The 16,232-nt window shown below is 35.2% G+C and overlaps 2 protein-coding genes and 1 non-coding gene across 3 annotated transcripts; 1 reads left to right on the forward strand and 2 right to left on the reverse strand.

Annotated features, from left to right (window-relative positions):
• Window positions 1-1,802, reverse strand: LOC130745864 (protein TIC 20-I, chloroplastic). Its single transcript, XM_057598267.1, has 3 exons — window positions 1,654-1,802; window positions 1,381-1,565; window positions 1-761 (listed from the first exon to the last, which is right to left on the reverse strand). Exons 2-3 carry the CDS (start codon window positions 1,553-1,555, stop codon window positions 121-123), a joined length of 816 nt encoding a protein of 271 aa, XP_057454250.1. The 5' UTR covers window positions 1,556-1,565; window positions 1,654-1,802; the 3' UTR covers window positions 1-120.
• A 95-nt stretch (window positions 1,803-1,897) lies between these two features.
• TRNAW-CCA (transfer RNA tryptophan (anticodon CCA)) lies at window positions 1,898-1,969 on the forward strand. The gene has a single exon. It is a non-coding gene; the product is annotated as a tRNA-Trp (tRNA).
• Window positions 1,970-12,840: 10,871 nt separating this feature from the next.
• Window positions 12,841-14,637, reverse strand: LOC130744712 (uncharacterized). Its single transcript, XM_057596869.1, has one exon. The coding sequence runs from the start codon at window positions 14,635-14,637 to the stop codon at window positions 12,841-12,843; it is 1,797 nt and encodes a 598-aa protein (XP_057452852.1).
• Window positions 14,638-16,232: the final 1,595 nt, after the last annotated feature.

Raw genomic sequence — 16,232 nt, forward strand, 5'->3', positions numbered from 1 at the left:
TAAGAAAAATCATAAACATCAAATAAATACTAAAAAGACTACTTGTTCTTCAGTTCCCCTTAACAAAAACTCTGATACAACAACAATTAACAGAAATGTAAACTTTTTACATCTTCCTCATTAATCATATGGAATTTGGATATATGCAGCGTCACAGATAAAAGGGATATCAGCATACATACCGACAATAGCACACCTTATGCTCTCTATGACAGTAAAGAGATAAGCAAAAGAAACAGCAGTCCAGAAATGCATTCCTAGTTTACCCCAGTAGAGTGACAATGGCATCCAACGGCTCACAGTCCCTATAACCTGCAGGGCTATCTCCAATAGCATTCCCATTACCACATGAAACCTGAAGAAATGAGGCCATTCTTTTCTCCTCACAATTCCAAGATATGCAACAAAAAAGTACGCCATGAGAAACCAGCTCGGCAGGCTACCAATTGCCATAAGAAAAGGGTATGTGTAGAATTCAAAGAATTCCAAAAACGGGTGCAGGTTGTACGCTGTCTCTGCATACATCCATGTCTCATGTAAAGGCATGAGGTAAGGGAGGCATGCTAGTGTTCTCCACCACCATCTTGGTTTTTTTGTCATGGGAGGGAAACGGAAGCTAGACGGTACATCCTTCGCTGCTCGAGGGGCCATAGAAGACTTGCGCACCCTGGGTGGTAACACAGGGACAGTACGAAACAATAGGTTTTGACCCCCACTTAAAAGTAGGCTAGATGCACTAGACATGTTTGACAATGCAATTCCTAGCAGAGAAAGAGTTATAAACAATTATACGAAGCCCGATTTAACAAATCTCTAAACATTATACTCATAACCCCCAAGAAGATGTTATATGAAAGCATCACATTCAATAAAATCATACATGGCCATTGAGGCCATTTTTATAAACATCATGTAGGGTTTTGACTTTTGATACATTCACACTCACTATCTCTCCATCTCGTTTCCACCCTATTGGAGTTAGGAAGATAGAAGAAAGTTAGTCAGATTACCGTTATAGCTAATTAGGAGACTTAGATTCTGCAATATACAAAATCCTTGTATCATTTTCATTTCATTCTCAGTAAATCTAGTTCCTAGAATGAAACGAATAATACAAAGTGTATTTTATACATTGCAGAATTTAACCGTCTAAACTCCTAATTAGTTAAGACCGTAACCTAACTAACTTCATTCTATCAACTTAACTCCAATACACCGAATTTTTTATCTCTATCTTTATTTTCTATCACATCACTCATCACATTCTATTCCCTCGGGTGTGGACAAATTTTTATTGATCAAATAATAGTTTCATAACTCGGAAGCTTCAACAATTCACATCATAATGATTCAATTTCAGTAAATGAAAAAGCCATGTACCTCGAGGAACCAAGGATTTACTTTCCAAACTATGTCCCCATGAACTCCGGATATTTGAAACAGCAACCTTAGCAGGCAGTTGAGAAGCGCAACTGAAGACAGAGCTACTACCTCTGCAAGGCCTAGTATTGAGAGGGGCATACCCTTGGTGCACAATGCATCCGTTTCGAATCATGTTCGGTCAACTAGTAAAATGACAAAATCACAATAAAAGATTTTACAGCATCTACTGAGAAAATTGAAGTGAAGAAGCAAGGGGAAGAAAACAGATACCTCAGTTGTAGTTCGTGGCTCCAGTGTTGAGAGAATTCGAAAGCTTACGCTGTGCGCTTCATGGTTAGGTTTATCTGCTCTTCCATCTCATCTCAAACAACAACGAGAGAGAAGATAAAACCGTATCGCTGTTCAGCTGGTTCCGGCTCGGGTTTCGGGGAATCGCGTTGGGCCTGGGCCCAACCTCATCAACGTTGGGTTAAGCTCACGAATAGATATTAAAAATTGGAATACTTATAACATCGGATCTGTGGCGCAATGGTAGCGCGTCTGACTCCAGATCAGAAGGTTGCGTGTTCGATTCACGTCAGGTTCACTTTTGGACTGATTTTTATGGCCAAAATAAACGAGCGAAAATTGGGGTTATTTATTTATTTTCTTAGCTAGTGGGCCTTCAACTCATTTTTACAATTTTTGTTTGTTTGCTTAATTGGAGCTGTTTATGATAAAAGAATATGGATATGGATTTGTGGTCTCTATGAATATGCTTATTCCCTAATCTTGTTTGTTTGAAAAGTAAATAAATATACTTTCAATTTAAAAATGCCTTCTCTCAAAATAAGTAACCTTGGTATAGTTTCCAACTAGTTGAAAAACCCGTGCAATGGTGACTTGATTATATTATATTTAATATATAATATTATATTTTTGTAATTTTTTATAATTTTTTCGATGGGTTACTTTTTTAAAATTTATTTAATCTATAATCTACGGATCAATATGCATGATTTTGAAAAAAAAAAATGCATGATTTCATTAAAATTTAATCTACAATCTACGTATCAATATGCATAGTTTTTAACATTATTGTTTTTTTTTACTATCCTCTCATCAATAAATTTCTACAAAATATCCATTATTGTTTTTTTATTTTATTTTACAGATATTTAAAAACTAAAACTAATTTTAAAGCTTATAATGTATTAATATCTAACGGCACTATCAGGTTTGATAAATAGATGTATTATGAACCTAGGCACTTAAGTTAGGCTCTGAGCGAAAAAAAAAATTCACTTCTTTCTAATTCTTCATTCTTTATTTAATATTTTTATATTTTTTTCCACCTTGAAATCAAATGTAATATAGAAAAATCAAAACAAATTTATATTATTTCGTGAAAATATAGGTAAAAAAAAGTGTAATTAATTAATTATATTATTATTTGCTGCCTGATTTAATTATTTTTAAGAATTCATGTGTTATTGGTTTTTTGTTTTGGACGAAATTGGGATAATATGGGGGTGGATAGTTCAATTGGATTAAAACCAACCTAAAACAAAATAAACCACACGTAAATTAAATATGTCTTTGTACTACCCAATCACGTAATCATTTTTTTGAAAACAAATGGTAAAAAGTAGAAGAAGAGTACGCGTTGGGTGCACCTTGTGAAAATTGGGTATGAGACAAAGAACATGAGAAGCATGGTATTTTTTTTTATGCCCTTTAAAATATAAACCATAGTTGTAGCATGATAATTTTAGTTTCCTAAATGCCAGACATTGTAACACACACAGCCAAGAGACACACAAAAAGCAAGAGGAAAGGAGCGATATCCATAACCCAATTAATTATTTTCCTCCATCAGTCAGCAAGAAAGAATTAGTAAACCCAAATGATGAGGATCATTTCCTCTATAAACCTATTACAGAAAGGGAAATTTTTTCCTCATGTGGGGGTCATTTGTTAAAGAGTCGATTAGATCCTCAAAACTCGACAAGTGTGCTGCCAAGTGCAAGGGTGTGATGCCCCCAGGGCCCTCAAGATATACTAATTTGTCAAGAATTATAATAGCCCATTTCATGCTATTGTAAAATGAAATCAAATGCCCCGGAGAAATTATTTTAACTTCAAGTTTTTTTTTGAAACTAACTTCAGGTTTACTACTCTAGTACAATCTGATTATGTTTTTTTTTTAAGTTAATGCATATTTTAATCTATATCTTGCATCCAATAACAATTAACCTCGTTATGATCGGAAAAATAAAAGTAGCATAGTCGTCGTTCTTGATATATAGAAAAGAGAGGTAGATTGAAAACAACCAAAATAATAAAATATAATTAAGATTTATAATTTAAAAATGAAGACCAAAATTTAAAATTATCCTTTACAAACTAAATAACAAAATATGAAAGTAAAAATAGATTATGTCTTCGGTCACAATCAAACAAAGCAAACTGCTGAAACAAAAACCGGTTCAAAAGAGCGATATTTTCTCATCCATCTTTAATCTTGTTCTTCTTTCTTAATCATTATTGGAACCTTGTTTGCTGACATCTGAGTATCGTCACAAACATCAATTGTGGCCTTGATTCAAAAGTTGGGATTCATGTGTAGTTAGGGACAAAAACATATTTAACCATAAATAAATTGATTAATAAAATATAAAAAATTTAATTAATTTATTTAAATGTGATTGGTCCACCTAGATCATGAGTTATTTAACTCAAATTTCACCATGAGTTATTTAGACAACCTCAATAATACTAAAATACAACGCTGTACAATGATGATGTGTTTTCACTTTCCATTGTTGTACTTTAGCTGGGATACATGCATTTTGGTCTTCTATCAATACAATAAAATAATCTTAAATGATGCTCTACATTCTTTGACAATGTATTTCAACCTTCAAATTTTTTTAGTTTCACAGTGATACATGTACTTTTTAGTCTTTTGCCCTAAATAAAATTTTCAAAATAAATAGGTTTTGCACAAGTAGGTTTTTGGTGTCCCATACACTTCAAGTATAAGATAATTATTCGTTTAGGAATTCACTTGGCCTTGATTACGTTCTAAATATTTTCAATAGGTTTGAACACTTGCACTCTGATAAAAGTAGACTAAATTAGAGGTTGGGTTGCCAATTGAACCATATCTTGTGGTCTAAATAAGTTATTCCACTAGCTGCCTAGGATTTCATGTATACAAAATTATCTTCATACCTCAAATTCACTCATGAGTGTGCTTGTTGTTTTGTGATGAATGTTTATAATATGTGATATGATAAGAAAAGAAAATAGAGATAATATGAAAAAATATGTGAAAATTAAATGAGATAGAAGAATAAATGAGTGTGCTTGTTGTTGAAGTACAAATGCGAATGAAGTCTCATGTTGAATGAAATAGCAGGTTTAATTTATAATTGTAAGAACTCATTCACGCATTCTCTTAATATTTTGTGATGAATGTTTATGAATGATATTTTATTATGCCTAATAAAAATAAATTCATGGAAGATGTGGTGGCCACTGGCCACGGGGGAAATTAATTTATTTTCAAGTAACTTATACTTTATCACAATCTCATTATAACTTATAATGTAATCTTATATATTATCAGATCTAATATGATGTGCTAAAGGAGCACAAGAGAAAACCAAAAGAGCATTATGCTTTTCTATAAGCCCAAAAGAGCCTTGTGGTATATTCCAAGAATAAACTCCACTTGCAAATTATCTCAACGCTTTCTTTGACCCTTCACATCCATCCCTTATGAGTGACTCAAAAGAAGCACTTATTTACCATAACCAATTTCCCAGGCAATTCTTCAATTCGTGTATTGAACACTTGTCTCCTGCTATCCGACAAGATTGTGGATTATACTATTTCATTGTGCCCTAAGCGATGGAACCCTGTTCTTGTTATGTTATATTGGTTCAATTTAATCTACACTATGCCCAAAAATATCAAAGCTTGGCATTAGCCTGGCTTCTTCATAATGCTAATTGCCAAGTATTGCTTAAATTATTCAGTTGAATAATTAGGAAGAATTCTACAACTTTGGAATTATTATTAAAGATGTTTGAGTCCAAAAGTAATTGCCATTCAATTTTATGATCTTTATGTGAAGAGACCATTTTTTGTATTAGAAATGTTTTTTATTGTTGTTAGTCTAAGCTAAAAGTATCCAGATGGTTGGCAATAGGTCTATATACATTTTGTTAATCATATGGGAATCTATTTGTAGTTTTTCGCTTTTGATGCATTCTTGTTAAATTAATCTATCTATTACTAAGAATACTCTGTGAATATAGCAGGTGTGTGCTTCTGCTCCTATCACAAGAGACCCTTAATTAAATTTTCATTTCAGTATATAAAGAGTAGCTTTGAGAAACTTTGTTTGATCATTTGGAAAGAAGAATCCAATTCCTTTTAATTTGGTTGAATTAAATTAGGAGGTCTATGTCTAACAGCACTCATGATTTGATTTTAGACCCTAATTATGATGTCTAATCGTGAATGCCAAGAGACTTTGAGAGTCTATTTCATGTTCGAGACTTGAAATGTGAGATCCCAAGTTTCAATACTCCAAAATGAGGTTGTAACAGTTTGAAGCATTATAACTTGGGATCTCACATGCATCGATCCCTAAATCTCAAAATTGAAAGAGACTCTTAGGGATCGCTAATTAACGTTCATGTTTGAACAATATAATTACAATTTCAGCTGAAAATGAACACATAATATTACATTTTATCATTATCTTTTTTTCATATCACATATCATTGTGTCACTCTTTTTGTCATTTTCTCGGTGTCTACCCAATATTTTCCGTCTAATAATTAAAACCTCAACTGTGATGTCCTGAAACAACTAATGGCTATATCTCCTAGCTCAGCTGTCATTGATTGCAAGCAATCTGGTCCTATCAAACTATTTTCACGGTAAACGGAGAACCTTTCAAAATGTGTCTAAAGAGAAAGGTAATTGCATATGGTCCACCATTTGTTCCTTTTGATTTGGCAAGTATTCTGATCCATCAATTGTGGATACCTCATAAATCTTGCACTACAACTTTTCCTCATCTTGTACAAACCATTTCCTGGCAGCTATCAAACAAAACTCCTCTCGCCGCATATACAAGATTGTTGCTTCTAGTGGTTCTTGATGAAGAGGATTCACAATTTAGGTTGGAGAAACTTTTGACTTTGTGACTCTGCGGTCTGCGCACCAAGGAACTATGAGAAGTCAGACAACTACTACTCAACCTTTTCTCCAATTTACTTAGCCATTTGCAGGTTTTCATGGAAAATAAATTTGTGAAGTAAATTAGCAGCAAGAAAAGAGATTACACTGAACCATCCGCGGGGACGATATATGAAGTTCTTTTGTAAGTTTTCTAAAAAGGTTTTTTATTAATAGGTTTTAAAACATGAAATAAATCACCTATAAGAAACGCTAAAAATAGCGTCGGTCACAACACCAACACTAATTGATGTTGGCTGGACCGATGCAAAGTCCTCATTAATTTTAAAAACATCGTTTCATATGAGAAAAAAAAAGTAATGTCAGTCTGGCTGATGTTAATTCACGTCTCTTAAGCGCACTCAAATGACGGACACTAATGATATAATCCAAATCCTCTAGGTCGATATATGGTAAATAAAATGCAAATAATAAATAAAAGGCTTAATTGCAACTTTTGCCCCTGACGTATACCAATTCCACGATTTTAGTCCCCCACCTAATTTAATTACATGGATGGTCCCTGACTTTGCTGGCTGTCTGCAACGTTGGTCCTGCCGTTTATTTGTTAACAGAGGATGCTTACGTGGATGTCCAATTGGAGAGAGAGAAAGAAGGACTGAAGAGAGAGGGAAGCATGTGAGTTGCACGTGAGACCTTCAACGATCATATTCTACCCTCTTCCTCCTTAAAAAACAGAGCACCGTGAGGAAGATGTTTCGAAGCTTGAGATTGAGCGAAAAGTGAAGAGATAAAGAACGAACGAGTCCCTGGAGGCGAGGAAGAAGGTTGAATCAGTTGCTGGTCTCTTTCTCTCTCCAATTCGACTTCCACATCAGCTAAGTGACCATCCACATAAACCTCCTCCATTAACAAATAAACGGTAGGACCAACGTTGCAGACAACCAGTAAAGTCAGGGACCATCCGTGTAGTTAAATTAGGTGAAGGACTAAATTCGTGGAATTGGTAAACGTCAGGGACCAAAGTTGCAATTAAGCCTAAATAAAATGAGGATTAGGGTTGTCCCATTCCTCAAATTCTCACTCTCTCACTTTCTCTGCCCCTCATCCTCTGTGTCCACGTCATCCTTGCAACCTCCTCCTCCCTCAAATCATCCTCCTCCTCTAGTGATGTCTTCATTTCCTGCTCTTCCTCGTTTTAATTGTATCATATATCAAATTGACCATAAACTCTAAAATATTTAAAAATAATATGAAGATTTGATGATTTTATGTATATGAAAATTGAAAGAATAACCAAATTTGTTTAATTTTAAAAGTAGAGGTACATGTTAAGCTCGAAAAAATATAGGGACCAAAATTACAAATGTTCAAACTAAAAGACTAAAAATGTAATTAATCTTGTTTATGGGTTACTTAACTTGCATTCAACCAAATTGATATTTTTCTTATTTTATATTAAAAAAAAATCATCCTAGTGTGAGAGTACCCACAAAATACATCTATACATTTTTACACTTTTTTAAAAATAATTCTATATGAACTTACTATTTAAGAAAAATCCTTTTTAAAATTTAGTTTTACGATACAATTCTCAGACACAAACTCATTCTTTCAAACTTAATTCTACTAAACTTAATTTTTATAAACTTTTTGAAATTAATAAACTTAGTTAAATTGACCAAACTTAGTTCTACTAAATTAAAAACAAACTCTGGTCTTCAGTGCTATTTGATTTACTTAAAGAGGGAATAAAATATTTGGGTTTAACGGAAGGACTAAATTTGCCTGACCCAAATCATCCAATGTAGTCAAAAGGTGGGGCTAGAAATATTTAAGATTTGAGTGGCAACTCAGTCTGACTAGGCATGCACTTGGTGCCAATTATAATTTTTCTGTTAACTAAAACTAGAAGTAAAACTGTTATTAATAATTAATAGCATGTCTAAATTAACAACTTATATTAATCAGTGGTGCCTTAATCAGTATATAAACGAGCGACATATCTTAAGAATTTAAGTGTGCGTTGTAGCTTCACATTAGTTAAAAATGACTAATTAACATAAAAATAATTTATAAGATTGGATAAAGATATGATGCTTCATGCTTGGTCTTTTGAATGATGTAACTCTTCAATGTTAACTCAATTGCTGCAGACTCTGCTATTTTTGGCTCTCCGTGTCTCCCTTCTAACCGCAATCGCATACAGGATGTAAAAGGCTTCAATATACTGCAGCCGTCTCTTTATTTTAAATAACATCCGTAGAATTTGGAGAATTTGTTCTTGGAGTTGATATAGCCACTGAATTGGGTGCTGCAGCTAGTAATGTCTGCAATGGAAACGGATCTCATATGACATATGCCCCTTCTCACGCGCACTTTGCCGTATTAGGAAGCGAAAAGAAAAATATATGACTCGTTTGGTACGCCGTATTATGCATAATAATATAAGCTTATACAATACATTATGAGTTTATCCATTGTTTGATGATGACATTGTATTGTATAAACTTATCCATCAAATCCTCTTATACGTTAAAATGACGTATTATTTAATCCATCATGTGAGTGATGGATAAGGCATGATAAGGTTGTGACGTATATAAGTCACCATCACCACCACCCTCCATTGCTGCCAACTTACACCACCATTGGCCCCACCACCGCCACCGGTGTTGCCGCCACCACCCGATCACCACCGCCGCCGCCACTACCGCCCTACCGTCACCACTGGTGTTGCTGCCACCACCACCACCACCATCGTCCTACCGTCACCATCGACACCACAACCACCACCCTATCGCCACCACCACCATAATCGTCGCTACCACTCTATTGCCACCACCGATACCACAACCACCTCCATATCGCCACCACCACCACCATTGCCTCCCCCCTCCACCGTAGTTGCCACCCTACCGCAGCCGCCACCGCCTTACCACCACCACCACCACCCTATCATCGCCACCACCACAACCACCATCGCTGCCACCACCACCACCAACCTATCTCCACTGTCACCACTACCGCCACCGCCACCAACCTACCACCATTGCCACCACCACCACCAACCTACCACCACTTCCATCACCACCGCCACCACCGTTATAATCACCTCCATATTCGATTTTTATTATATATCATTATTCAATACTTCACTAAACATGAAATTGCATTAATTTAAACGATATGGTAAATTATACAGAGTATGGCCCAACGCTGGATAGTATAAGAAAGTTATCAGGGCTTATACTATCAGGCCTAATACTATCAGGTCTTATACTATCATGCCTTATACTATACATCGCACCAAACGGGCCCATAGACTTTTGAAATTGGTTTCTCATAACATGGAATAGTTTATGATTAATCAGTTTAACCGTTTAACTTCTTGATTTGACTAATAGTTTACACCAAGTGAGATACTTTTTTCACATTAATTTTAGTCCTTAAATACTATTTTAACAAATTTAAGTTTTACAGGTTTTAATCCTTATAGTTTCATTTATTTAGATTTTGGTCCTTATGTTTTTAGAGATTTTAATTCCTATATTTTTATTTATTTTTAATCTGAACTATTTATTTCTTATTCATTTTAACTTTGAATTTATATTTTTTAGTTTGCCAAAACAAACAACCCCAATTTCATGTAATGAATTTGTCCCTAACAGTTTTAAATCTAGTCCAACTTATTGGCGAATATTGCTCGTTCGTGTATGGAAAATTCAAACAAAATACATATTTTTTCAGGAGCTCAACTCCTAAAAATTTCAAGATTAAGGAGGATTGCCTTGGAACAATATTGGGATGAGTGACCTCCTAAGAAGAATTCTGAAGGATAAAGTATGCGAGATCAATACTAGTATATTCTAACTTTTAAGTTTTATGCAACTTGCAAATTGTTACTACCAGGGGCGGAGTCAGAATTTTGACATCAGGGGGGCCAATTAGATCAAACAAAGCCTTTATATATGTATATTTGAAAACACTTTACAAAATTATAGTGTACAATAGTAAAACGATGTTGTTTATTTCCACCGTGATTTTGGTTCACCATGCTTTTTGGTCGTTTATCCAAAACACACTCTGATTTAAAAGAAGAAAAAATATTTTTTCCCACAAATACAATAGTATATTTTGAAAGAATCACATTTTTCATTAAGTATGTTAAGGAGAAAAATGTAAACATAATTAAATATGTTATAAGTCTGAAAACGTAATAAATGAACTTTTTAGTAATTTTATATCTAAAATTAATTTAACTTTAATTTATTTTATCCGAATAACATTCAATTTTTAAAATTTTACGTATGATTTTCATAAATAAAAAATTCAATCTTTTATCATTCTTTTTATCAAATTTCATTATATCAAACATACTTTTATCGAAAGATGATCCAAATGGACTCCACATGTGTAAATCAAATGATATAATTGACTTTTTATAAGTAGAAGAAATGTATAACATATAATTAATTTGAGTATGAAAGATATTACCAACTTATAATTTTGCGAAAAGTAAAAGTCAAAATAAATAATAACTCAACAAATGTGTTTGTTTTCTTAAAATGATACTCTATATTCATATATCACTACCACAAAAAAGGGCTTGGGTAGCGGTTCCCTTCAGTGTTGGGTAGCGGTTAAGTGTGTGATGCTGAACTCAGCGTTGCTAAATTTGGGTAGCGGTTCCAAACCGCTACTCAATTAAAATTTAGGTAGCGGTTCCAGGAACCGATTCCTATCGCTAAACATTAGCAGCGCTTGCAACCGCTACGCACGTGTGAAATGTTTTTCCTGGAACCGCTACCTAACTCGTTTTTTTTTTTTTTCAATCGCTACCTACACATTAGCAGCGGTTATATCCGCTACGCAGGTAGGGTAATATTTTATAGGAACCGCTACCTTACTCTTTTTTTTTTTTTTTTTAAATCGCTACCTACACATTAGCAACGGTTATAATTGCCACCTTTACTCTTTTTTTGTTTTTTTGTTGACAGTCCATTTTTTTTTAACAGAAACCAATAAATTCTTATTTTGACGGAATAAACCAATAAAATTAGAGCAATGCTAATTTCATAGTTGATACTCAATCCATATATTTGCTGAAACCATAACAAATTCCATATAGTTCTGAGATCTCAAATAAATTCTACCCACAAACTAAATAAACAGACATTGATTGTAAACTACACTTAGAAACCGAATTAATTAAAAATTGTCCATAAACAAATTCCATAGATCTAAGATCCCGGAAACCAGATACCAACAACTACATTGTAAGTGGCAATCCTCTCATGGTAGGCATAGTCTATTACCATTTCTCCAAATGAAACAACCAGTGAACTTGTTTCTTTGCAGTTAGTCTTCCTTCTCAGTAGCAAAGGCAACATAGAACTTCCATTCAGCAGCAAACCTCTTTTTTCCTGGCATCAAAAACTTATCTGTTAGAATTATTTAGATTAGATAAAGATATATAAAAATAATCACCATTTAAGTTACATTACTTGTATTCTAGAAGCTGGAATATGTGCATAAATTGCAAAGTTTAACAAAAAAAACTAGCACAGTGGATCAATATATCATACAAATGACAGCCATATAGGAAGCATGAGAACAATAATTTGAAAGACTAAGATAATTACAACAGTATCTTATCTTATATATTAAAGTCTACACATAAAAGTATTTAGACAATTAAAACCAACTAGCAATCAAACAATCAATCAACCACACCAACACAACCAACCGGCATCATGAATCTGAATCAGAACTTTAAAGACACACCCCACATCTACCACCAAAACAATTAACATTGGCTCTTGACAACACCACCCCTATCACGCATTGTCAAACTTTCAACACAAGAGACTTTGGCCATGCTACAAAAGCACCTAATGCATCTCATATAAGCCGGGCCACACAATTGTGTCTCTCTAACTAAATGAATAGTTAGATGAACCATTATGTCAAAGAATGAAGGTGGAAAATACATCTCAAGCTCACACAAAGTAACAATAATTTCATTCTGTAACGCCGGCAACTTATCAGGATCAATGGTCTTGCTACAAATAGCCTTGAAGAAGAAACATAACTTTGTTATGCTACCTCGCACCTTTTTGGGTAAAATGGAGCGTATAGCAACGGGTAGAAAATTCTCCATGATTACATGACAATCATGAGACTTGAAGTTCTTCAACTTCAGGTCTTTCATCGATACAAGGTTTCTGATATTTGATGAGTATCCCTCTGGAACTTTCACACATTAAGAAAATCACAAAAAACAATTTTCTCATTTCTGGATAAAGTGTGAGCAGCTGGAGGGAGATATGTACGTTTTCCCTTTTGCACCGGTTCTAGTTCAGTTCGTATACCCATCTTAAGCAAGTCTAGCCTCGCATTGATGCTATCTTTAGTCTTTCCCGGAACATGCAATAATGTAACAATTACACTATCACATACATTCTTCTCAATGTGCATGACATCAAGAAAATGTCGTACGTGTAATGATTTCCAATATGGCAATTCAAAGAAAATTGATTTTTTCTTCCAACCCAGTGAGGGAAGTTCTTTAGCGAAATCCTTACCAAATTTACAGTCCAAGTATTTCACTTTTTCAAATAGACCATCACCATCCAATGGCACAGGAGCTATTCGTTCTTCTGAGTTCCCATTGAAAGCTTTCGTCCATGTCCGATACTGATGATTAAGATGCAAAAATCTACGGTGAGCGAGATAAACAGTCTTCTTACCATGTTCCAACCAGATTGAATCTGTACCATCTTCACATATAGGGCATGCACATTGTCCTTTAACAGTGTATCCTGACAAATTACCATAAGCTGGAAAATCATTAATAGTACCAAACAACACAGCTCTTAGTGTGAATTTTTCTTCCTTAAACCTGTCATACACCTCCACACCGACCTCCCATAGTTGTTTCAAGTCCTCAATTAGAGGAGTCAAGTACACGTCTAAATCATTCCCCGGTTGTTTGGGCCCAGAGATTAACATAGTCAACATCATATACTTGCGCTTCATGCATAGCCATGGAGGTAGATTATAAATCATCAACATCACTGGCCATGTACTGTGGGTGCTACTTTGATTGCTATGTGGGTTAATTCCATCAGTTGATAGTGCAAGGCGTAGGTTCCTTACTTCTTCCCCAAAAAGAGACTCATCATCATCAATGATTCTCCATTGAGGTGAATCTGCTGGGTGTCGAAGCTTTCCATCATCAATTCTTCCTTCTGCATGCCATCTCAGGTTCTTTGCATCTTCTGCGCTATTGTACATGCGCCTAAACCTCGGTATTATGGGAAAATACCATGCCACCTTTGCTGGAGATGATTCATTTTTCTTATACCGGGGGGCTGTACATCGAGGGCACGTCTTTAACGTTGCATATTCATTTCGAAACAAGATGCAATCTTTTGGACAAGCATGTATTCTCTCATAGCTCAATCCAATTGAACAAAGCATTTTTTTAGCCTCATATAATCGGTTAGGAAGCACGTTATCCTCTGGAAGCATATCTTTCAAGAGAGTTAGTAACTTCGTGAAGCTCTTGTCAGTCCATTCGTTGCCGGCTTTCAAGCTATACAGTTGTAACACTGCTGACAATCTTGTGAATTTAACGCATCCATCATATAATGGCGTCTCTGCATTAGTTTTCAACCTATCAAACATCTGTGGACACTCTCTGAAATCTTCTTCAACCCTGTTCACGATCTCTTCAACACGATCGCCCTCATATGCATTTGTCTCGGCATCAACATTGAGAGTATGACTCACGTTAGCCTCCAAATTACTAGATTCATGTCTTCTCTCCCCATGCTTTGTCCAGCAGGTATAACTTTCATCAATTCCAAATCGTAGTAAATGCTCTTCCAACTCAACTACATTAACTCGCCTTGAATGACAACAATCTAAACACGGGCATATTATACTATTGCAGTCCGTAGCATGCTCAACTGCAAATGCGATAAACTCTTTCACTCCATTCTCATATTCGTTCGACAAACGGTTGGTAAACATCCACTTTCGATCCATACTTTTTTTTAATCTATCAAAAATATAAATTAATCACGACTACTTGTAAAAAAAGCATAGACTAATCTAGAAGGTAGGGAATATGTGCAAAAAAAAACTTTCATCTTAAAAAACCCAAATTTTGAGAAAATGACATCTTTCATAGTACTTGGTTATATGGCTACCTAGCTGTCTCTCTTTTAACTTTCATCTTTGTAATTCAGGTTCCCTCTGATACGATTGTCCTACACGATGCTGGGACAAGAGGTTCGACAATCGCTTAACAATAAACAAAACTTAACAACAAAACAATAACACTCAGAAGTTGTTAACCCAGTTCAGTGAAAACTTTCACCTACGTCTGGAGGGTTTGCACCCAAAGAAAGGAAATCCACTATCTCAAGATTCAGGAATTACAGACACTCATGAACACCTCAGTTCATAGTTCACTTCCTAATCTACCCAGTGTATTTCTACTTAGAATCTCAACCTAAGTATGAGAGCCCCTCTCACTTCCTCTCAATCACTGCCACAATGATTGGTAAACACAATGAACAATCAGAGTTTGAATGTAATCAAACAACACAGAACCCTTCTTTGCTTTATAGAATCAGTGAGCAAAGAGGATTCACAAATAACAAAGGACGAAGCACAATAACAAATCCTAAAACACTCAATCTCTCTTTCAGCTTCGGTAGTCTTCACGTTTTAGGTCTTCATCCTTTTATAGACTTCAGCAGCGGTAGCATGGGCTTTAGAGTTAGCACGGGCTGAAGAAACAGATTCCAATAACAGCAATTTGAAAACGTAATCTTAATAGATTCGGTTTCTTACTGCACAAGTAAAGATAGAAATCAATCTTTTAACAAAGATTGTTTCAACAAATAACAACCCAACAACTAAAACCCTTCTGAGATAGTTACTTGCTCCTCAAGTAACTCAAAACATATCTTCAACAAATCTTCAGAAGGCCCAAAACAGAAACACGAGCTGAGGACTGATGTCCTAGCCTCACGAGGTCAGATGCCACACGGCATCTGCTTCGACAATCAGTTGTTTTGACAAAATGCAAGGCAACATGTTCCAACAATCTCCCCCTTTGTCAAATTTTGTCTAAAACAACTCACAATCAGAGAGGATAAAAAACTAGAGAGACAATTCTCCCCCTTAGTCAGAGCTCCCCCTCAAACTGATGCATCTACACAACCAACTACCATACTTCAGAAGACATAGTCGGAACAACCACTTAGCAGCACAAACACAAAACCAAAGGTACAATCAGCCTTAGCACATGATGACACCAAAATAGATTAGCTTGAACATCATCGTATCAGAAATACTACCATCTGAAGCTGGCAGCACATACCCAGAAGTACAGCTAACAGAAATACTGCTCATCAGAAGCACCGTCAGAAATACCGCTCATCAGAAGTAACATTTCAGAAAACAAACATAGCCATCGTCTTGAACTTGTCTTCAGACCAGAGCTAACACTATCAGAACACACATAGCACAGTAGAAACAGAAGCAACTTCACCTAACTTCTGAGAACATGAACATCTGAACCAAAACAAACTTCTGGAGGGTTGTAATCTGCGAACATCTGAACAGAACCA

Source organism: Lotus japonicus, chromosome 3 (genome assembly GCF_012489685.1).
Source record: "Lotus japonicus ecotype B-129 chromosome 3, LjGifu_v1.2".
NCBI lineage: Eukaryota > Viridiplantae > Streptophyta > Magnoliopsida > Fabales > Fabaceae > Lotus > Lotus japonicus.

Excerpts from the sequence above, each read along its gene's own strand:
- LOC130745864 (XM_057598267.1), bottom strand. The coding sequence starts at position 1,555 with ATGATTCGAAACGGATGCATTGTGCACCAAGGGTATGCCCCTCTCAAT. Across the intron at positions 762-1,380 it reads TAAATCCTTGGTTCCTCGAG|GAATTGCATTGTCAAACATG; the intron begins GTACATGGCTTT and ends TTTCTCTGCTAG.
- LOC130744712 (XM_057596869.1), bottom strand. The coding sequence starts at position 14,637 with ATGGATCGAAAGTGGATGTTTACCAACCGTTTGTCGAACGAATATGAG.